This window comes from Orbicella faveolata, unplaced genomic scaffold (assembly GCF_042242905.1).
Source record: "Orbicella faveolata isolate gen_17 unplaced genomic scaffold, um_ofav_v1 contig_24, whole genome shotgun sequence".
Classification (NCBI taxonomy): domain Eukaryota; kingdom Metazoa; phylum Cnidaria; class Anthozoa; order Scleractinia; family Merulinidae; genus Orbicella; species Orbicella faveolata.
The window spans coordinates 19904897-19929467 of record NW_028301552.1 but is presented as its reverse complement, the minus strand read 5'-3'; the positions used below and the strand labels follow the sequence as shown (position 1 = coordinate 19929467).

At 40.0% G+C, this 24571-nt stretch overlaps 1 protein-coding gene across 1 annotated transcript; it reads left to right on the top strand.

Annotated features, from left to right (window-relative positions):
- Positions 1 to 78: 78 nt before the first annotated feature.
- On the top strand, positions 79 to 23390 carry LOC110044078 (uncharacterized). Its single transcript, XM_089291134.1, has 9 exons — positions 79 to 157; positions 630 to 703; positions 3642 to 4307; positions 6071 to 6172; positions 7746 to 7850; positions 8196 to 8273; positions 8789 to 8896; positions 9563 to 16241; positions 19989 to 23390. Exons 3-8 carry the CDS (start codon positions 3662 to 3664, stop codon positions 14236 to 14238), a joined length of 5715 nt encoding a protein of 1904 aa, XP_089147260.1. The 5' UTR covers positions 79 to 157; positions 630 to 703; positions 3642 to 3661; the 3' UTR covers positions 14239 to 16241; positions 19989 to 23390.
- Positions 23391 to 24571: the final 1181 nt, after the last annotated feature.

Sequence of the window (24571 nt, the reverse complement as noted above, 5' to 3'; positions counted from 1 at the left end):
ACTCTCTTCTTAATGCAATGTAAATGCTTTACATTACAGCTTCATGTGTAACTTTCAGTCATTGTTCCTTTTAGGAATTATAGTAGTCACCTCCCCTAAATAGATACAGTTCTAACTTTTGGTGGCAGGCAAACGTTAACAGGAAATTCCTTAAAAGGTATGTAATCTATACAAAAAATATGTGATTTCCAATTCCCTCTATATATTTTATTGGGGTTTGAAGCAGAATACTTTATCCATTAATTTATAAATCATATGTGCAATATATGTAGCTTAGCTGATTGTACAAAAGTATTCTTTAGTCCTAACCTGTTTTTGTGGTTGGTATTTATTGTGCATTTTTTCTATGTGAGTATTCATTACTCCTGGTGTAAAAAATCTGAAATATATTTCTATATAAAATTTTATTACAATTTGAAAGAAGCGTTAATTAATTCAGTACCATAATATCGAGGGGTTTCACTAAGAGTTGGGAACCGGGAAAATTGACAGCCTTTGCTCACTTGGTTTGACCATCTTCAGACAATGTTTAAAATAAAGACGTCAGTTCAGTTCGACTAGCCTTGTCTGGCCTTGAGTTGTTTTCTACTTTGTACTCCGGTGTCACTCTTGGTTTCTCTTAATTTCAGGATAAATCACCATTGGATCTGAGACAGTGTTATTTCTTGACGATTGAAAACTTCCAATAAGACATTAACAGACGGTAAGGCATATCTGTCTTACGAAAAATAAGTGTAGTAGAATTTCAGATGCTTCATGCTTATAAGGTTAATGGGCCCTTTTCGAGATGGGTTTTGCCTCTGTGTGAAAACGAGTCTTCACACAGAGGTTTATTTTCATGTAAATCGAACTCACTTTGCTATGAAAGGTTTTGAACGAGGTCTCGTTTTGAAACAGAGGCACAAGGTAACTCAGAAATGACCTATTCGGCTTGGACTGGAATGACCTAAACCCTTTCACCCCGTGATGGGCATAGATCCTTAAGGAATTCTCTCCATCCCTCTCTGTTTTGTGAATGTCTCTCAAACTTCTTCCAGTTGAAGCCCTCCTCCGTCATCTCCCCCTCCACTGACTGCCTCCAGCTGTTCCTTGGCCTCCCTCTCTTCCCCTTCCCCTGTGGGCTCCATTTCAAGGCCTGCTTCGTGTTGTTGGTATTTCATTTTCGCAAAGTGTGTCCCAGCCAAACCCAGCTTCTTCTCTTGATCTGCAATTTCATTTTCTATTGTCCTTGTGTTTGCTATAGGTCTTCGTTTGAGATGGTATCTGGCCAATAAATTTGTAAAATTGTTCGGAGACACTTATTTATGAAAGTCTGGATCTTTTTTGAGGCGGTGGTTTTGGTTGGTCTCCAGGTTTCAGAGCAACGTAAGAGTTCTAATTTGTGTTGAAGATGCAAAGCTTAGTCTTTCTACCTATCAGGGGTGAACTTCATACGTACTGAACTTAGACAGATGAAAGCTGCCCTTCTTGCTGCAATATCTCTGTCTGAACCACCATCCTTGCTCACCATACTTCTGAGGTATGTGGACTTCTCAACTTCACTTAATTGGATTCCATTCAGGTTCACACTTCCTTGTATCCGTTGTTTATTCTCATCACCTCCGTCTTATTTCTGCTGATACTCATCCCAGCCTTCTAAGATGTTGCAGCTAAGCTATCCACCTTCTCCTGCATGTCTGTAAGGGTGTGCGACATTGTAAAATCATCGGCAAAGTCCAGGTCTTCCAGACAGGTCGTTAGAGTCCACTGAATACCGAGTCTTTAACCTACAAGAGTTGATTTCATTATCCAGTCAATTACAAGGAGGAAGAGCATATATAGGGGACGGTAAACATCCGCATCGCATCCCAGTCAGAATATCAACATGCTCTGATAGCAACCCGCAGTGAACAACTCTGTAAGTGGAATGGTCATAGGTCTTCCTGATGAGTGCAATGAGCTTCTCCGGAAGTCTGTAGTGCTCTAACAAGCTCTATAGCACCTCCCTGTCCACGCTGTTAAATGCTTTCTCGTAGTCTATGAATGTCACGTAGGACAGGAGCCTTACCTACTTTCAAATGTTTTATTGCCTCGGCAGTCTTGTTGGTTTGCTTGTGTCCATCTCCAGTGGGTTTCCGGTCGGTTCAATCCTAGCTGGCTCTGCCAGTGGTAGTCGATTGAGCAGCTTTCCAAAATGCTCAGCCCATCTCTTCAACTGGTCACTTTGGTTTGTAAGCACTGTCCCATCCACGTCCTTCACTGGTCTGACTGCTACCTTTGGCTTTCCTGCTAACCTTCTGGTGATGTTGTACACTTCTTTCATATTTCTTTTTCCAGCTGCTTCCTCTGCTTGTTGTGTGAGGTTGTCAATGTATCTTCTTTTGTCTTGTCTGATGCTTTTTTCGCCCCTTTATGAATTCCAGCATATTCGGTTTGTGCCTTCTTCTTGGCCCTCTGGGCACTGCTATTGTTTAACCCGTTCTTCATTTCCTTTCACTCCTCAATTTTCTTTGCCATCTCCAAGCTGACCCACTCTTTGTGTTGTCTTGTTTTGTTACCTAGTGTTTCTTCACATGCCCCCTTCCAAGAGTCCCTGATCAGTCTCCATGTGCTCTCCACTGCCTCTGCTCTAGGTGTTTCTTCAAGTGGAACTAGTAATGACTCCTCGCCTTCCTCATGTATGTCTGCTAGGAGTTGTTATCTGTTTCGGAGGGGATTTGGTACTTTTTTCCGATATCTGGGTCCTGCAGCAGCTCTTCATTCTATCTGTGACTTGTCCTCATTGCCGCTTTGTTGATTGCTTTCAACTTGAACGGGAACTTCTCTGTTACAAGGTGATGGTCTAAAGCAGTATCAGCTCCGCTTCTTGACCTGACATCAAGGAGTGACCTACGGAACCTACGGCAGATGCTTACGTGGTCTATCTTATTTTCAGTTGCATGATCAGGAGATAACCAGGTTACTGTTGTGGACCCTTTTGTGAGGGTAGACACTCCCGTCGATGACCATGTCGTTGAAGGTACAGAAATCATTAAACACTTCCCCATTTTCTTTCATTTCCCCTAGACCGTGCTTCCCCATTGATTGGTCCCTTCCAGTGTTGTCACTGCGTATCTTAACATTGAAGGCCCCCATCAACAGTATTACATCCCTACTAGCTTGTTTGTTAATAACTGCCTGCAACCTTCCGTAGAAGACAGTTTTACAATCCTCCTGGGCATTATTCGTTGGTGCGTAACACTGGATTACATTGACCTTTTGCACTTTAACTGCAGTCAAACCTGTATTAAGCGGATACCTTCTACTGCAGTCCATAAGTACCAAAGTTATTAATTTTGGTCGGGAACTTGACATCAGGATAGCTTCGTTAACAATATGCAAATTGATTATAGGGAAACTGTTCAACTTTATTTGCCCACAAATATTGTGCAATCTTGACAACCTCTATTGAGCAGATGCCCTCTCTGACACAAGAGAAAATTCTGAGAGTGTCTAGTTATTAGAGGTTTCGCTGTATGTTCAGCACTTAATGTCAATTGTGGCCGTTGCGAGGACAGAAGTCAATTGGAATGACAATTATATATTTCATATGGTATTCTTTAGTTCACTGATCTCAACAATTTTCATCTTAATATGAGAACAAAAAAATAATACTTTTGTAGGTTTTTTTTGGGGTCCATTTATGGCTTCTGGATCATCACCGTTTGTGTCCTCCAAGGAGACGACTAATTATGCCAGGTTGTGCCGTCTTTTGGTGGACTTGGGATCCAAAGCACTAAGAGACACTTTTGATAAAATACATCCTCCATCGACTCTTCATGGAGTTTTAATAAGTCATAAACCTACACTCTGGGCACTTTACACTGGTTCTAAAGGAAAGAAGAAAGTGAAGAAAGTGCTTAATCCTGCACAATGGGGAAAGCTTTATCCTGTTCATTCACCTGTGACATCAGCAAGCTTTGATATCACTCTTCTAACGGTGCTGCTTAGAAATATTTGTGGTCTCAGTTCTCCTGCCGCTGGTTGGGATAGTCTCCCCAAAGCCACAGACACAAGCACCGCAGATGACATCGCCCGAGTAAAGTATTACAGGAACACTGTATACGGCCATGCTAATCAAGCCTCTGTTGATGATACAAGTTTCAACACTTACTGGCAGGAAATCCGTGAAGCCCTGATCAGATTGGGAGGGACAAGCTTTAAGGGATACATCGACAATCTTGAGCATGATACCATGGATCCTGCTATGGAAGAGCATTTTCGTGAACTCCTGAAACAATGGGAGAAAGATGACGACAGCATCAAGGAGAAACTTGAAGAGATGGAAGGTAAATTTATCACTTTGGCTTTCTGTGATAGGTACATACAATTAAAATTTTAAGAAACAACACAACGTTTTTTAAATACATGTTTCAACAGAATCTTCTGTCATCTTCAGTTTAGATTACAAATTTTGTAATGCCTGCTATGTCGGCGAAACCACCTGGCATTTTTCCACGCGCGTACACGAGCACACGTTCAGTGATAGGACCTCTCACATTTTCAAACACTTACAAAATTCTCAGCAATGCCGCACTTCATGCTCCAATGACTGTTTCCGTATCCTAGATCACGCTTCCGCCACCTTCCAGCTTAAAGTGCCTATGAAGTAAAAAATAATTGCTGCTTATTTGAAAGGCTTTTCAAAGTAAAGAAGAATGGCGTTTCCCGTTTTGGAATATCTTTTTTCGTTCTAGAGATATTTACCTTTTTGTGTTATGCAAATGAGGAAAGTGATGACGTCATAGGTGGTTCCACTTGAACAGTAAAACACTGAATCAAGAATATCTCTAGAAATATTGGAACAGTGTTCTTCAAACTTGGCACCACAAATGTGCATCACAAAAGAAACAGAATGACACCTTTTGTGTTGTTGCCATGGCAACACTTTTGGCTCCAGTCTCTTTCTGTGAAAAACGGAATATGCCAATTTGCAACCCTTCGAAAAGGGACAGAGGGTCTTGCTCGGAACACACATGATTCCCATATTGTCTTAACTCTCCACATTAGATTGTTGGGAGTGGATGATCCTTGTTTAAGATAAAATCTGGTAATGTTAGTTTTAATTAAAACAGGACCAGCGGCATAACTGTTGTCATGGCAACGGCACGGTGGGTGTCAGTTTGTTTCTTTTGTGATGTACATTTCTGGTGCCAAGTTTAAAGGACACTGTTTTAATATTTCTAGAGATATTCTCGATTGAGTGTTGAACTGTTTTAGTGGAACCACCAATGACGTTATCACTTATAATACAAAAACGTGAATATCTCTAAAACGAAAAAAGATTATGCAAAGAGGAAAACGCCATTCTTCTTTACTTTCAAAAGCCTTTCAAATTAGCAGCAATTATTTTTTACTTCATAGGCACTTTAAGATAAAAGAAGCTATTCATATTCAGTGGGACAAACCTACACTAAATCATCAACTTTATCATGTTAATTTAAAACTTTCTCTGTAATATTTTACATTGTCATGTTTCCTTTAGTTCTTATATTAAATTAGCATTTTGCGCACACTATCTATTCAACTCTGTACTTTGTAATTTAAACTGAAGATGACAGAAGATTCTGTTGAAACATGTACTTAAAAAAAGTTGTGTTGTCTCTTAAAATTTCAACATGTCTACTACTATCCAGACCTTTTTACATACAATTATAATTCACGTTATGGAAGTAATTGATGGAGGACGTTCCTTCGTATACTGTAATCAGAAGTCTATAATGCTAGAAGGCTTTGTCTGAGTTGAAAAAAAAATGGCTACTTAACTATCCTAAGGCAGTAAGACTTAGTTTCTATCGACTTGAGTCTAACCGAAAGCAGCATAGAATTCGCAGTCCAGCTATAGTGTTAATTAGTGTTGAATAAAAGCCCTCATCTTCTTCCATAGTTACTCTGTAAAGTTTCTCGGTTAAAAAGTACATTTTGGCTCAATGGATCAGATACCACACTTGGCCTGCAACTCTCTTACTATTACTATCAATGTTGAACCTACTTCTCATTCGAACCTTTGCGGAGGCGATGTCCAAATAACATGAAAAAAATTAATCTTCAGAATCCATCAGAGACCAATTAGAGCAGATGACAGGCCAAATGAAGGAAATGAAGGAAAGGCTGGACACCTTGATGACCTCATTAGAGGAGATCAAAGATGAAGGTCAGTAGTAGGAGAGGCCCACAAAGATAAACACAAGTTAACAATAAGTGGTACGGACGGTGCTCATAACTCAAGGAACTATATGTTCACTTCAGACCCATAAAATATGCTGCACTTTGCTTGTTTCCCGTTTAATTTGCAATTTAATTGCTTAGAGCAAAGCGATCATATTTATACAGCACTCATTTAGTATAGACATCGCATGTTCTGTTGCAGATCCTTGAGTATGATTGGCTTACTCGTCGGTCACTATCATTTTCTGCGAGATCGCTATCGCTAAATCATATACCGTAGGGTTCTCGGTGTTCAGCATTCTGTCAAGACTACTTCAGCTCTGTTCTCCCTGGTAATGATGACGAATAATATTTTGTGCAGTCTTGTGTTGTCACTGTCTTGGTTCTAGAGATTTTCTAGTTTTATATTGGGGGTTGTCCAATACTCACCACTTCAAGTCATGAAGTTTGTGATTCAAATGGTTCAAGTGGTACTAGTTGTTTAAAGAGGTTTACCATTTTTACGAGTGATTTAAGGGGTGAATGTGATACTCAGTTTCAGTTAAAATAAGGTAGTGCTCATCTCTTGTCAACTCTTGCGACCCATACAAGTCGTACCACTGGGGAGATTATGGACACTTAGTCGTACCACTTGCAACACTTGCAACTGAATCTTAACCATCGCATCTTAAAGTGCCTATGAAGTAAAAAATAATTCCTGCTTATTTGAAACTGAGGCTTTTCAAAGTAAAAAAGAATGGCGTTTTCCTTTTTGGAATATTTTTTTTCGTTTTGGAGATATTCACGTTTTTGTATTATGCAAATGAGAAAGTGATGACGTCGTAGGTGGTTCCTCTAAAACAGCACAACACTCAATCGAGAATAACTCTAGAAATATTAAAGCAGTGTTCTTTAAACTTGGCACCAGAAAAGTGCATCACAAAAGATACAGAATGACACCTACTATGCTGTTGCCATGGCAACACTCTTGGCTCCAGTCTCTTTCTATGAAAAACCAAATATTTCCACTTGCAACCTTTCAAAGTGGGACAGAACCAGCGGCATAACTATTGTCATGGCAATGGCACGATGGGTGTCATTATGTTTCTTTTCTGATATACATTTCTGGTGCCAAGTTTAAAGAACACTGCTTTAATATTTCTAGAGTTGTTCTTGATTGAGTGCTATGCTGTTTTAGTGGAACTACCTATGACGTCATCACTTTCCTGACAAAAACGTAAATATCTCTCAAATGAAAAAAGATATTCCAAAAAGGAAAATGCCATTCTTCTTTACTTTGAAAAGCCTTTCAAATAAGCAGCAGTTATTTTTTACTTCATAGGCACTTTAAACAAGTGGTAGTATTGGACATGTGTGCTTATATTTCTCTTGGGTCGGGAAGATGTGAAAATGAGTTTCGCGGCAGAAGAACAAAGAAAAGAAAAGAGAGAGAACATCTGAGCCAAGATAAGGTTCTACCAAAGAAGGCATTTGCAAGACTTTCTAACGGAAGCGAAAACCTTAGTTTCCATTGACAAGTCACCTTGACCTAAAGGGTGATAAACGTTTTTGATCCTCAGAACGAATTGTAGATGACCTCAACAAGATGAAAATTGAAATGGGAAGTATCAGTGGTAAGCTGGAGGCTTTGACAGTATTAAGACAAGAAACAAAGCCTGAAGAAGGTAAGTTTCCAAAACTAACATAGTAATGTTTTATTGTGTTTTTTGTTTGTTTGTTTGTTTGTTTATTTGTTTTTTTTTTGTCTAGTTAAAAAATAATTATGAATGCATGCCTGGCCTTTAGTAAGAAAGTCAATTCAGCTGGTATCCAATATCTGTGCTAATATTATAGTCAAGATTAAACGCAGAGCTTTCATTGGTCTGGTGTTATCAATGGTGTTACATGAAGTCCCCGTGTTTCTTTTCAGCTCAATGTATCAGATACTGCCTTAGAGTTATCAGCTGTTTCTTATCACTTGCATGGACAATGTCTAATTGGGCTTAAACAAAGTAAATTTTATTCCTCAGAAAGCCTGATGGACAAATTAGAACAGATGCAAAGTGAAATGAAGGAAATGAAGGAAACGCTGGACATCAAAGATGAAGGTCAGTGGTAGGAGAGGTTTACAAAGATAAACACAAGTTTACAATATGTGGCGGGACCACGCAGGTCAAGGTCTATGTTCTTTTGAGAGCAAAGATCTAAAAGTGACTTAACCTCTCATCTTTTTGCAATTCACTCTTTTAGTGCGACGACACTTCTCATGTTCTGTTGCAAACGCTTGTCTGTGAATCTGGTTGGTTTGCTTATCAATCGCTATGATTTTCTCCAGACCGTTATTACATACACATATACCTTAGAATTTTCCATGTTTAGCATTGTTTTCCCTTTTTGTATTTCTTTATCAAATTTGAGTCGCGAATTGAGGCGAATGGAACCAGGGTGAAGCTTCACCAGATAGGAAAATTGCTCCCCGAGTCATGGTTGATTTTGAAGGGAAACTGCCGATTCAGTTGGTGACTGACATCTCGAGATGCCCGTGCTAATATTGTAGTTTAAAAGGATTTAACTCCTAATCTTTATGAAATAGCCTGAGGGAGGAGTAACTGTTGATCCTCAGGAAACCTGAAAGACGAGTTTGAGCACATGAAAGACGAAATAATGAACCTTGGGGAAAGGTTGGAACACGTGATCATGAGAATATCAAGCAAACAAAGCGAGGAAGAAGGTCAGTTATATAAAGATTTGACAGAAAGTAAAATTGTGCATTCTCTTAATTACTGCCATGACAGATAAGGATTCCTTCGAGAGACGTAAAACTCGAATAAGACGTTTTATACTGTACGTGCCCTTCAATTTGTTATCAAGAATGCGCACCACTGGCCAAGACAAAAACAACATAACAACGTGCCTTTAGGGTCTCATTTTGAATAGAAACAAGTATGTGAAAGCGAGCGACATTCTATAGCAACGTGGAACATGAAATATAGGCTGTATCACCATGCAACGGCTGTTCGAGAAAGGAGCCCGCGTCTCTTCTCGGGGAGGATTCGAGAGAGCGGCGGAAATCGAGCCTAAATAGCACATCAAGACCAAACAGCACTCAGACAGCTCTGCAAATTGGATGATGACCTCTGTTGATCTTCCCCGCCCCCCACAACCATGCGATACAAATAGGACCAAATTTTCCTAGAGGATCTACGTGTCATGTTCTACATATGTTCTGGCCCACACGGTTATTGACCGCATTGATGATATAGACCACTTATATTTAATCTTATTAGCCAGTGAGGTGAAAGGTACTGAAGCCTAATCCAAACAAAAACGTTGAATAGGATTCTGATTTACGTCCTTCGCCAGGGTAACAACCTCTTTGATATTATTTTGCTTCTAGATCACTTTGATCCCTCTCAGCTTATTGACGGAATTCGCCAACTCTACCGAACGCGCGAGGGATGGCTGTCGCCATTTCCTTGGTGTGAAGAATTTCAGTTTCATCTTGATAATATTTATACGAGGCTTAAAGTGATCGGCAGGAAGAAACAAAGAGGAACAGCGACCGACGAAGTTGTCCGCATGTCGGCTATCTTTAAACCACACGAAGAATGTCTAGTACCAAGAACAGTATTGATCGAGGGGAGGCCCGGTATGGGGAAGACAACGTACTGCAAAAAGCTTGTTTACGACTGGGCAACAGGAAAGCCACTGGCGAGCGATTGTTTTCCAGAATTTGAGACCGTGTTGTTGATGAAATGTCGAGACATCAGGTCTGACATTTGGGAGGCAATTGATGATCAACTTTTGCCCCGAGATATCCAAGAAGACATCAAAAAGAAATTCTTCACGTTCATTCGCAACAGTCAGTCAAGAGTTTTGCTGGTACTAGATGGGCTGGATGAGTTACCCGCCAGTAAACTGCAAGAATTTTCAGAAATAATTGAGGGACGAGTACTTTCAAAATGTCACTTAGTCGCTACATCGCGTCAAGAGGCTGGAATAAAGGTAAGAAAATGCTGTGACACCCTACTAGAGATTGAGGGATTTACCGAAGAACAAGTAGAAAAGTTCATCTACAAGTACTTCAAAAACATGGAGGACTGCGCTCAAAAGCTCCTGTCCAAGCTTAGCAATGATAAAATCCTAAAAGAGATGACGGCAAATCCTTTAAACACTGCACTTCTTTGTCTTTTGTGTGAAGAATTTCATGGCATTTTTCCCGAAAGTAGAGCTCAACTGTACCTGGAAATAACAGAGTTGGTCCTGAGGAGATTCAGGAGAAAGAATGGATTACCAGAAACCAGTGAGAAACTGACCGAAGTATACAAAGCGCAACTACAACTCCTTGGCCGGATAGCTTTGAATGCTTTGCTCGAAGGCAACCTTGACTTTGAAGAACGCAAGCTTGGAAATTATGCTCATGAATTGTCTGGATTTGGATTCCTGTCACTGCAACCCGGAGCCAGCAAAATGAGACCATGTCATCACTACGCTTTTCTACACAAAAGTTTTCAAGAATTTTTTGCTGGCTATTATCTTTGTTGTCAGCTTCTGAATCAAGAAATTACCCCTGAAAACGTGGTTTCTGATGCGAATTATCTCAATGAGCTGAAACAGGTGCTTTTGTTTTCATGTGGTATTCTAGCAGTGCGAAGCGAAGAAACAGCATTGGATCTTGTCGCAAAAATAACAGCACAAGTCAACAAAGATGGCGTCAGTACTGTGCCTATTGCATTGGAGTGCATTGCCGAATGTCAGGGAGGAAAAAGTAATCTTCATGCAAATCTGGCTCGAGTTTTTGGTTCAGGTCTTAAACTTCAAAATGCTTCTATCAGAACTATACCTAGTGCTCATGCTGTTTCTCTTACTGAGGCAATTAAGGTCAACACAACACTGGTACAGTTGGAATTGCAAGACATTATCATGGAGGATGCTGGTGCTGCTTTCCTTGCTGAGGCAATTAAAGTCAACACAACACTAGCACAGTTAACTTTGAAGTGGAATGCTATTGGTGCTGCTGGCACAGCTTCCCTAGCTGAGGCAATTAGAGTCAACACAACACTGACACAGCTGCGTTTGTGGGAGGAGTACATTCATGCTGCTGGCGCTGCTTCCCTTGCTGAGGCAATTAAAGTCAACACCACACTGACACAGTTGGATCTGCGGGAGACTTCAATTGGCGATGCTGGTGCTGCTTCCCTTGCCGAGGCGATTAGAGTCAACACAACACTAGCAAAGTTGGGTTTGCAGTGGAACGATATTGGTGCTGCTGGCGCTGCTTCCCTTGCTGAGGCAATTAAAGTCAACACAACACTGGTGCAGTTGAGCTTGCAGTGGAATAAGATTGGTGATGCTGGTGCTGCTTCCCTTGCAGAGGCAATTAAAGTCAACAAATCACTGGTGCAGTTGAGCTTGCAGTGGAATAAGATTGGCGCTGCTGGCGCTGCTTCCCTTGATGAGGCAATGAAAGTCAACACAACACTGACACAGCTGGGCGTGTGGGAGAATGACACCGATGCTGCTCGCGCTGCTTCCCTTTTGGAGGCATTAAACCTCACCACCATACCAACACAGGAGGGTTTGTGGGGGAATAACGCTGGTGCTGCTTGCGCTGACGCAAATCTGTTTCCGTGGCAATTCAACATTGGTGATGCTGGCGCTGCTTCCCTTGCTGAGGCAATTAAAGTTGACGCAACACTGACTGAGCTCCTTTTGTGCAAGAATAACATAGGTGATGCTGGTGCTGCTTCCCTTGCTGAGGCAATTAAAGTCAATACAAGACTGACACAATTGGATTTGGAGGAGAATAACATTGGTGCTGTGGGCGCCGACTCTCTTGCACAAGCAATTCAAGTCAACACGACACTGAGACAGTTGGATTTGGGGTCAAATAACGCTGGTGTTTCTGGCGCTGCGTTCCTTGCTGAGGCAATTAAAGTCAACACCACACTGACACGGTTGGATTTATATCAGAATAACATTGGGGCTATGGGCGCTGCTTCCCTTGCCGAGGGAATCATAGTCAACACAACGCTAACACACCTGGGTTTACACCAGAATAACATCGGAGATGCCGGTGCTACTTCTCTTGCTGAGGCAATTAAAGTCAACACAACACTAACACGGTTGGATTTATATCAGAATAACATTGGGGCTGTTGGCGCTGCTTCCCTTGCTGAGGCAATTAAAGTCAACACAACACTAACTGAGTTGGATTTGCAGAATAATAACAGTGGTGATGCTGGTGCTGCGTCCCTTGCGGAGGCAATTAAAGTCAACACAACACTAACTGAGTTGGATTTGCAGAAGAATAACATTGGTGATACTGGTGCCGCTTCCCTTGCAGAGGCAATTAAAGTCAACACAACACTAACTGAGTTGGATTTGCAGAATAATAACAGTGGTGATGCTGGTGCTGTGTCCCTTGCGGAGGCAATTAAAGTCAACACGACACTAACTGAGTTGGATTTGCAGAAGAATAACATTGGTGATACTGGTGCTGTGTCTCTTGCCGAGGCAATTAAAGTCAACACATCACTGGTACAGTTGGACTTGGCATGGAATTATATTGGTGCTGCTGGCGAGGCTTCCCTTGCTGAAGCAACAAAAGTCAACACAGCACTGAAACAGCTGGGTTTTTTTGAGAATTACACTGGTACTGCTAGTGCTACTTCCCTTGCCGAGTCAATTAAAAGCAACACAACGCAGACTCAGCTGAATCTGGTAGGGAATAACATTGGTGATGTTGGCGCTACTTCTTTTGCCGAGGCAATTAAAGTCAACACAACACTAACACAGTTGATTTTGAAAGACACTAACATTGGTACTGCTGGCGCTGATTCCATCGCTGAGGCAATTAAAGTCAACACAACACTGACACAGCTTGGTCTATGGGAGAATTACATTGGTGATGCCGGCGCTGCTTCTGTTGCTGAGGCAGTTAAGGTCAACACAACATTGACAGAACTGCTTTTGTTGCAGGATACCATTGGTGATGCTGGCACTACTTCCCTTGCTGAGGCAATTAAAGTCAACACAACACTGACAGGGTTGGCTTTACACCAAAATACCGTTAATGATGCTGGTGCTGCTTCCCTTGCTGAAGCAATTAAAGTCAACACAACTCTTAAATGGCTGGACTTACACCAGAATAACATTGGTGCTGATGGCACTATCTGCCTTGCTGAGGCAATTAAAGTCAACAGAGCACTGACACACCTGGATTTGCGGCAAAATAACATTGGTGCTGATGGCGTTATCTGCCTTGCTGAGGCAATTAAAGTCAACAGAACACTGACACACCTGGGTTTGTCGCAAAATAACATTGGTGATTCTGGCGCTATCTCCCTTGCTGAGGCAATTAAAGTCAACACAACACTGACACAGCTGGGTTTGTGCCGGAATTACATCAGTGCTGCTGGTGCTACTTTCCTTGCTGGGGCAATTACATTCAACACAACACTGATGGAGTTGAATGTGGGCTTCAATGGCTTTGGTGATACTGGCGCTACTTCCCTTGCTGAGGCAATTAAAGTCAACAAAACACTGACACAGTTGGGTTTGTGGCAGAATGACGTTGGTGATGCTGGTGCTGCTTCCCTTGCTGAGTCTATTAAAGTCAATACAACCCTGATACAGTTAGATTTGCAGGGAAATAGAATTGGTAGTACTGGCGCTACTTCCCTTGGTGAGGCAATTAAAGTCAACAAAACACTGACACAGTTGGGTTTGTGGCAGAATCATATTGGTGATGCTGGCGCTGCGTGGCTTGCTGAGGCAATTGAAATTAACGCAACACTGACGCAGTTAAATTTAGGGTGGAATGGCATTAGCGAGGCTGGTGCTACTTCCCTTGCTAAGGCAATTAAAGTCAACACGACACTGACAAGGCTGGACTTGGATTGGAATAACATTGGTAATATCGGGGCTGCATCCCTTGCTGAGGCAATTAAAGTCAACACAACACTGTCACAATTGAATTTGGAATTCAATATCATTGAGAAAGCTGGCGCTGCTTGCCTTGCTGAGGCAATGAAAGTCAACACAACTCTGACACAGTTGAGTTTGAAATGACATTTCATTGATGGTAAATCTCATGTGACAAACAATTGAGGAAAGCGTTTATTTAGAAGTTTCCGGTACAACTATGTTTTTTATGGGAGCTAATCCAGCTTATCTAACATCTAAGTGCCTAGCCAAGGATGTAGTGTGTCACAATTATGGTAACAAAGCACTACCAGAAGTGTTGCAAGAGTAAGGTAACAAAATCAGGAGAGCACAACAACTTTAAGTACATGGCTTGCAGACTCAACCAGTGGCCAATGATAGCCAGCCTCCAATAAAGCCATATACAGCTACTACATGCCAATAGAACCACCCCAGCGGTACCCAAATCGGCCAGCGTTCTTTCACCATATCCAGATATATCGTGCCAAGAGCATTAATGTAATTTTAATTAACTCAAGCAAACCCATCAAGGTACTTCGCTTAAGGACAACACAAGTGAAGGACCCATTTACCAGGTGTAGTGTGAGATCGACACAGGTGCGGGGTGCAACGTAAAGCCTTTAAAAATGAACAAAGCAAATCTTGGAGCGTGAACAATTACCATCCACACCAGCAATACGCGGCCACAGATGGCAACCTGCCAGGTGGCGGACACTCGAGGATGTCTTATCCAAGGTAGAGGAACAGCTCAACAAATTAAATTCGTTACATCGACTTCCGAGTGGCAACACCACCCGCTTTAACTAGTGTTCCACAAGTCCATTCCAGTGCGATTGCTCTACGTCTAAAGAAATAATGCAAGAATGATGCTGTTATCCTGAATTGAAAGAGACAATGTTTGCCTATTACAAAGTAGCGCGCGTTATCCGGCAGAATTTTTAAATTCTTTAAAAAGACGTGTTCGAAGGCATTGGAAAACACCCGCCAAGAGGCAAATACCACTTTGAACTCAAACCCGATGCACAACCCGTACAAACACCAACCCAGGACAATACCAGAAAAGAAGAACGGGACCTACAAAGATGGGCTAGACTATGAAGCTTAGGAACTATTGAACCAGTTGTGGGACACACGGACTGCATCAGTAGCATCGCACCTGTTGCAAAACCAGATGGATCGATTCGACTTTGTCTAGATCCAAAAGACCTCAATAAGAGTATCAAGAGAAACCTGTACTACTATAAGATGATTGACGAAGTTAGTCAGTGGTGAACTCCGTGACTCAACGTATTTCACAGTCGTTGACGCCAAGTCGAGCAACTGAACGGTGAAATATGACTCCGAGAGCTTACTTTTGACAACCCTCAATATCTCTTGGGGAAAATACAAGTGGCCCAGACTTCCCTTTGGCCTGAAAGTCAGCTCAGACCTCTTCTACGAGAGACTAAATTCCTCTCTTCTAGGAGTACATAGGAATCACCGGATGTGTTGATGACATCTAAGAGGCGTAGATTTTAATGATCACGATTTAATGATCACACCTACCATCGCCTCTGCAACTGATACATTGAACAAGGAGAATTTCGGCACCCCTTCAACCATAATTATTCACACGGGAACAAATGATATCGAAAAGACACCGCTCGATGCATGTTTTGAAAACTTCCAAGTTCTCGTGGACATCGCAGCACAAAAGTATCCCAGAACGAAGATAATTATCTCATCCCTTCTTGTCCGTAATGACGCCTTTGACACTTTGAGATCACAACTCAATGGAAGACTCGGACGCCTGCGATCGTACCCCAATGTTCACTTTGTAAATAATGAAATAATCACAAGCGACATGTTGCAAGATCAAAAGCACGTCAAAAGACGGAAAACAGGAGTACTAGTCTCTAATTTAAAAGACTGTGCCTTCAACAGGATTTCGAGACGCCTCACATCACCTCAAAGGGTCGCCCCAAGACACCATGATTTGAACTCTCTTCAACACTTCCCTTTACGTAAGGACCAGATCTCTTCGTTGAACACCACACCTACTACTACACCTGCCACGAATATGATGCCACGAATATGATGACAACTTCCAGGAACTCCTCTAATTCATCCATTTTCTAAACAAAGCTCATGTAGGTATCCTTTTTATTGATCTCAATTAATGTGTTTTCTTCGGCAGTTATCAGTTCGTTCAACAAACTGTTTGAAACTCAGTTGTTGGAACATTAATGGATTGGGCAAAAACTCGGTGTTTGGTCACAAATTACATAATAGTGATTTTCTTAATCAATTTAATAGCAGTGATATTTCCATAATATCAGAAATCTGGGGCTCGGATGTGAATGAATTGCCCGGTTTTGACATAATTGCACTTAGTCCACCCAGAAACCTCAACACTAAGAAATCTGGTAGATTTTCTGGTGGGATTTTAGTAGCTGTGAAAAAATTCCTCACGCCCCATTTCTCACTTGTCAAACAGACCCCTGAGTATATATGGCTAAAAATAACTAAAAACATTCTTCAGTTAGACAAAGATATTTTATTGTGTTCATGTTACATTCCTCCAAAACACTCTCCTTATTTTAATCCTGATACACTTTTAAATTTAGAAAATGACATAAATCTTTTCAAAAGAAATAGTTATATAGTTCTAGCGGGTGATTTTAATGCTCGCACGGGAATAGAAAATGATTTCATCAGCAACGACAATTATAAATTTGTACCAGGGGGTGACTCCCCTTTACCAGCTGTGGTAACGCCCAGGAAAAGTTTTGATAATAATGTTAACAATCTAGGAAAACATCTCCTAGAAATGTGTAAATCTTTAGATTTAAGAATATTGATTGGAAGATGCAAAGGTGGCTCGCTCGGAAAAATTACTTTTCACGGAAATCAAGGTTTCAGTACGGTTGATTATATAATTGTTAGTCATGAAATTCTGCGCCTTTTCGAAACGTTTGTTGTTCGAGAACCATCACCTTTTTCAGACCATTGCCAAATACTAAGTTGGATAAAAATTGACTCATCATTGTTAAATAGCAAAGATACAAGTAACGAAGGTGAATTCTTCAACCTTCCTAGACAATTTAAGTGGACAGAAGATTCTAAAGACTCATTCACTTCTGCGCTACAATCCGATGAAATTAACAAGTTGATTCATGACTTTGAAATTTTAAACTTTGATCATGTAGGAGACGTTAACGAAATAGTAGATAAGTTCATAACAATATTAGAAACTGCTGCCAAACATTCGTTACCATTGGTAAAAGTGAACAAGAACTCCGAAAAAAGGCACTCTCAAATTTGGTTGATAGTGACTGCAGTAATGTAAGAAAACTTTTAAGCCGCCTTTCACATAACACCCATAAAAATCCTTTCGACGAGCAAACTCGACTAGAATATATGTCTGTAAGAAGACAGTACAAACAGTTACTACGACATAAAAAACTCAAATATTGAGATAACAAAATTGACGAACTCATTAAAACTAGAACCTCAACCAAGTTTTGGACCAATTTAAGATATTTATCGACTCAGAAAAAAGCTTCACCTGACTCGAATGTTCCTTTGCGCAAGCTATACAATCATTTTCAACAATTACATTCGGCACCAAATGCCGATAATCTCTGTGAGAAACAAGTTGAAATATTCAAAGAGTTAAAAGACAGAGAAATAATCGTGTCACAATTTGCTGAATTAGATCAACCTTTTTCTGAGGATGAAGTTAAACATTCTATAAAAATGCTCAAAAATAAGAAAACTGCCGGCCTTGACCGAATAAGGAGCGAAATGTTAAAATGTGGAATTCCTTATCTGACTACCTCTTTAACAAAATTATTTAATTTCCTACTCAATAAAGGAATCTATCCAGATAATTGGTCTACTGGACTAATAAGTCCTATTTTCAAATCAGGGGACAAGTCTAATCCATCGAACTATAGAGGCATTTGTGTCACTAGCTGTTTGGGTAAATTATTCTCGGCTGTCTTAAATAAAAGATTACTCACTTATCTTAAAAATCACAATTTATTACATTCCTCTCAAATTGGTTTCCTTAACGGTTTCAGAACAACCGACCACATCTTTTCCTTAAGAACACTAATTGACAAACATGTGAAACATACAAACAAAGGCAAATTATTTTGCTGCTTCATAGATTTTCAAAAAGCATTTGACTCTATCTGGCATAATGGGTTATTACACAAGTTATTATACAATAAAATAGGAGGACAGTTTTATCGTTTAATCACTGATATGTATTCAAAAACTAAATGCGCTATAAAAAACGGAAACAAAAGAAGCTCCTTCTTTAATTACAACAGAGGAGTGCGACAAGGTTGTATTCTTTCACCATTGCTATTTAATTTATATCTAGATGAATTTCCACGCATACTAGAATCCTCAACTGGTACAGATCCAATTATTTTACCAAATGGGCCTCCTCTCAATTGTTTATTTTATGCAGATGATCTCATATTATTATCAAGCAGTGCTGCTGGTCTTCAAAACCAACTTAATACCCTCCAAAATTATAGCGAGAAATGGTTATTAAAAATTAATCTAAAAAAGACGCAAACCCTAATTTTCCAAAAACAAAATCGTAAATCAACACGTGACAAATTTTCCTTCTTTCTAAATGGAACTCCAATTGCCAAGGCTTCACAGTACGCCTACCTTGGCGTTACTTTTAACACTAATGGAAGCTTCTCAAATTCTAAAAAGGCTTTAGTTGAGAAGGCTAGAAGATCTATTTTCGCATCCAAACGTTATCTTGATTTCAATAAACTTCCTATCAATATGTGTAATAAACTATTTGATACCCTATTTCAACCCATACTTTTATACGGATCCGAAATCTGGGGAGCATATGATAGCATAAACCTCAAAAAATGGGAAAAAGACCCTGTGGAAAGACTTCATACACAGTTTTACAAATATTACCTCGGCCTCAACAGAAGAGCACCAAATATTGCTGCTCGAAACGAAACAGGACGGTTGTCGTTAAAATTTAATATTCTTCCAAGAATTATTAAATTTTGGCTTCATCTTGTCTCTCTCCCAGAAGATAGCATTGCCAAACAATGCCTCAATATTTCCAATCAACTGGCAAATGAAGCAAAGTCCTCTCTCGTGTTAACAGTCAATGAAATCATCAAAAATTATTTAGATGACCAAAACCATCCGCATAATATAAACACACACAATTACAATGAACAAATCATCAAACATAATTTACAAAAACTAAAATGTCACATCTCAAATGATATGAAAAGACACCAAATGGAGATAATTCGGTCTAACAGAAAGTTGAATTTCTACTCAAGTTTCAAAAGAGATGTAAGCAAATCTGAGTACCTAGAACAAGTAAAGAACCTCAAACATAGACAAGCTTTGGCAAAACTCCGATCTGGTAATCATAATCTTAGAATTGAATCTGGACGACACGGTACTCCTAAATTACCTGAAACTCTTAGAATTTGTCAGTACTGCTGTTCTAACCAAATTGAGAATGAAATGCATTTCTTATTTCTTGGTGACCGATACAATAATATTAGACAACAAGTCACAAATGACATCATCAAGAAATATCCAAAATTTGATTCCTTTAATAACACAGAGAAAACAATATTTCTATTTAACAATGCTGACACTTTTATTTGTAAAAAACTAGGTTACTTTACATATGAAGCACTACAAATAAGAGAACTTTGTAACCCTAGAACTTAAAATGAAGAATCTTGTAACTAACTATGTTTACTTTTCTTTCTGGTTGCTGTTGTAATTCTTTTCGTTTTTGAATTTTTATTTAACGATTATGTATTTAGGTAACACCATTTATATGGGAATACCAATAAATTGTTGTTGCTGTTGTTGCTTAGGCTACTCGAGACAGCAAGGATGAACGGGATAAAGTTCAATTCGAAGAAACTACAATAGAAGAGCACCAACTGTGAATTCTATGGACACTCTCTGATGCTGGAAGATATCAAGATTGATGACAGAAAAGTAGAGGCCATACAGCAGATGAGTGAACCAAAAAGATAAGAAAGGTCCTCTGCGTTTCCAAGGCATGGTTAACTATATCTGAAGCGCTATTCAGTCCAGCCGAGGGTTAACTCTCCATGCCGTCCAAGCTACTACTAAAACAAAAAGAGAAATACTTTGGAATCCATCAATCAAGGTGCACGCGATCAAAGAAGAGCTACCAAGACCGAAAAGATTGGATGCAGCATTGCTGCAAGAAGGTGGACCGGTGATCTACGTATCCGAAGATTCGCTCCTGCCCGGGCGCACTATTCGGACGTTAGTAGTAGTATTCTCCACGGGGATCCAACGTTACATCTTCCGTGGTTGCCACTTCAAAAGCATCAAGTTGCAGAACAGAATTGTCGCGAGGAGGTAGCAATTATCGAGGATGGACTGGAATCCAAAGTCAATCGTCTAGTGATTCCCACATCGCAGAGAGCAGAATATCTGAGAGATCGTCACGCACGGCACCTGGAAGAGAAGAAAAATCTACTACAAGGAGCTCTTGAGATTGTGTTTTGGCCAGGAATCGTGACGTCATCAGAAATGCAGTGAAGGCATTTTACTTACCAGAAACAAAATCCAGTTCAACAGAAGGAACCTCTCCTGCGACATGACATACCAAGCATGTCACGGGTCAAGCTCTAAATCGACATAACTGAACATCGTTCTCACCACTACCCACTGGTTGCAGATTATTTCAGAAAATTTCCTGTTCATTTAAGAACATGAGTACAGGAAAGGAACTTATCTATACAGTCGTCAGGTCACGTGATTGGTCTCCTCAGAATATGGAATTCCAGAAGTAGCACACACAGATGAAGGAACCCAATGTGTGTTTGAAGAGTTCAGAGCGTTTGCCGACCACGCCCATCCCGGCATAGTAGTCTCCAGGTTAGACCACTAGATAGACTGACAAAAGAACTGTATGGACTTCACCCTTTGACTCCCAAACGTGCATATACGTGCGCTAAGTGGTCATGCTCTTTGTACCACGTGTCGTCATCACTTTAAATGTCACCAGTTATTCTTGATAAGCAGATAGTAGAGCTAGGATAGATTTATCTGCACAACAGTCGATTTTGGATATTAACGGAATTCTGACGTAGCAAATTGAAAAACAATGTTATCTGTTTTGGTGCAGAGATGCGGTAAAATGGCCCATTGTAGCTATAATTGATCAAGCTCCCATTTCCAGGCTTTGCCCATAATTAACACCCAACTTGTTATGGCAGCAAGAAAGAATATGAAATGCAAAAGGTAGCGAGAGTAAATAGGCTGAGAAAAAAGGAAAGGAAAAGGGCAAGAAAAAAATTGGAATGGGCAATTGGAAAGAAAAAAGTCCAAATTTTGGGTCATGCATGCGCACATGCACCAAAGTAAAATTTTGTACATTTTTGTCCCTAATCTTTGGGAAAATCTATCTTTTTGGTAGACAAATAGCTTTTTCAGCAAAACTAAGGCCCATTTAGTGTCATGGCAGCCAAAAACTGATTTAACAGTTTAAAACGGCATTTTTGGGTGAAAATTTTCGGGGAAAAGGGTTCAAGTCTATTTTTTAAGCAAGCAAGGTCATTAGTGTGAGCTTGTACAGAGCATTCATTGTTTATGTGCCACCCACTAGGAATAATTTAGCTGCTTAGTTGAGTGTTAACCTCCGTTTGGTTTAATTCATGTCAGTTGCTATGGGTTCAGTTAAATAAATGCTGAAAGTCAAATAGCATGGGGGAAAGGCATATTGTGCAACATTTCAGGAGTATTTCTGCCTTCTTCAGGGTTGCCACACACCAGATTAAAAAGAATTCTCTGACGTTTCACTGACTGTAATGTGATTTTCACTGACTGTGTTGGATGTTTATTTTCGCCACGAATTAGCCAGACAAAATTGCTTTGTTGATATTTTTTTTAATTGCATCTATATGGGAAAATCCTAATAAAACTTTTCGGCAACCTGAAAGTAAAATTCCCTGACTTCTCACTGAATTTCAAATTTGATCTCAAAATTCCCTGACCTGCTACAAAATTCGCTGAGTTTTCCTCGACCATGGCAAGCCTTCCTCTTGCAATTGAAATATAAGATTTTTGAGTTTCAAATGGAAAGAGATAGCACCATAGAATACTCAACTGCCAAAGAAATGCACATCAAGGTCTTAAAGGCAATGAAGCGCTGCATAATAAAGTTTAGAATGATCCTTACTAAAGTTTTTAATCAGTGACTGACTGACTGACTGACTGACTGACTGACTGACTGACAAACTGACGGCTTGCTTGCTAAACCATGGAATCCTTCTAACTGATTCCTTGGGAGAAAAAAACAAGAATTGACTAACACGTCATTTGATCATAATTGAAAAAACCTTTTGTAACATACAGTCTTCCAATGCAAATTCAGCTTGCTTAACCATGCTTGGGAGTCCATCTAATTGGTTCCATGTGAGAAGAAAACTACAAAAGTAAATATTTGCTAAAAGAATTGTCTTAATGGTCATTTGATCGTAATTGAAAGAACATTTTGTAACATACAGTCTTCTAATGCAAGTTCAGCAGTAGCTTGATAGCCCCTAAAGGGTTGTTATTTGGTACTTCTGATCTAGAATAGGTTATTGACATTTGAGGCATTTCATCGAATAGGATAATTCAAATGCACGAAAACTAATTTTCAGCAGCGATTTAAAATTAATCACAGAATTTTCTCAACTAAATTGAAACCATTGCTATATGGGCGCAGCTAAGTATCTATCATCAAGTTTCATTCCGTTATTTACAGAATATCACGTGGGATATATTTCGTTATAAGAACCAGTTAATAGCACTATAGAATAAGATCAGTAACGCGCGTGATCAAAGAATCAGAAATCCCTAAAGAACTTGTCAAGACATAAGATAGGATTTAACCCAGAAATGTTGGTGAGTAAGTCTATTTCATCAGCATTTAATTTCAGCCTGTTTCAGTTATGTTTGTTTTCCATTATTATACACAGCTAGTTTGTCTTTCTCGTCTCACATGTAGAACCACTTACCCCTGTTAGCTATTTAGTTTTATGTAATTGTAATTTCAGTCGAACACATCGTTATTAAATCAAGGAAATAAATCCAAAATAGTGACAAAGACTGGGGCATTTTCCTCGTTGGTATAATGGTGTGTGCTTTTAAAGAACAAGTTTCCGTGACAAGATCTTACTCATGGCACAGTTCAAGTCTGGCCACCTACATAAATTTCTAGAATGGGGTATTAAAGACATGAAAAAGACAAATACAGTTAAAGAGAAATTGATGATCCACCCATTTTTACTCTGGCCCAACCCCTTCCCCTACTTTCTGTTAAAATACACACCATCTAACCACGTAACTAACTAATAAACTATTACATTATAAAAGGAAGTAAAATGAAGACGAAATACCTAAAATTATAGTGATAGTAGCCCTGGGAGGAGGGACCCATATAAAAAGTACAGGAGTGCTTGCTGGAAATTTGAAAAAGAGCCCCTAGGCTAAGGGGTACTAAGATCCTGATTTGTGGGTGCAGCTTGAATTTTTTCCCCCCAAGAGGTACCAACTCTGAAGCAAAATCAAAAAGCAGTTGATTTTTAAATATCTCCAAACATTTTTTGACTCAATGCCATAAAAGTTACCGCAAAAGCTCCCACTCTGGACCTTTTGAGGCTGAACACCTTAAGAGGTACTAAAACCACTTTTTTAACCCCTAAAAGGTACGACGAACACCCTGTCCTTTTCATATGGGAGTCCCCCATAGGGATAGCAGCTCGCTGTCAGAGCTATGGTTGGGTCATCTTTCCTTCAAACATCAAAAGCAATATCTCATTAATGAAAGCATAACCATTAAGTTCATTTACAGTAGGAGGATCACATGAGCTGTTTTAATTGTCCACAACCACAGAAAAATGAAATTTCTGGCATCTGAGTCAATAAAAATTAGCCGGAAATGGAATATGTCTGAAGCATGAGAGCAGCGGGGAAGTCACTCTATGCTGACACCCGTACCCATTTGGCTGACGTTATTTTCAAGATATGTCTTTCCACCTTTCCATGACCATGGAGGAGACATTATGTCATTAGAATTGTCAAGCTTTGTCCTGGCATATCCTTTATAGAAGCTAACAGACTTTCCCTTGGTGATTGACAAACCAATGGAAAGAATCCTTCTGTTATCCAAAGTAACATTGCAAAAGTGAAGGAGGGAGGGGGGGGGGGGGGCAGAATGGTTTGGAACTTGGTTAGTATAACAGAAAAATGAAGGTATTTCTTCAATTTGTCTCAACTACATGCAGTGTTGTTCAGGGTTGTAGAACTTACGGGTTTGCTACATTGCCATACAGATTCTTAGGTTAAGCTTACATTTCTTTGCAATAATTATCTTCTAACAACACTCATGGAAACACCCACACAGTGAGCCTGGCAATACCTGTGGCAAAAG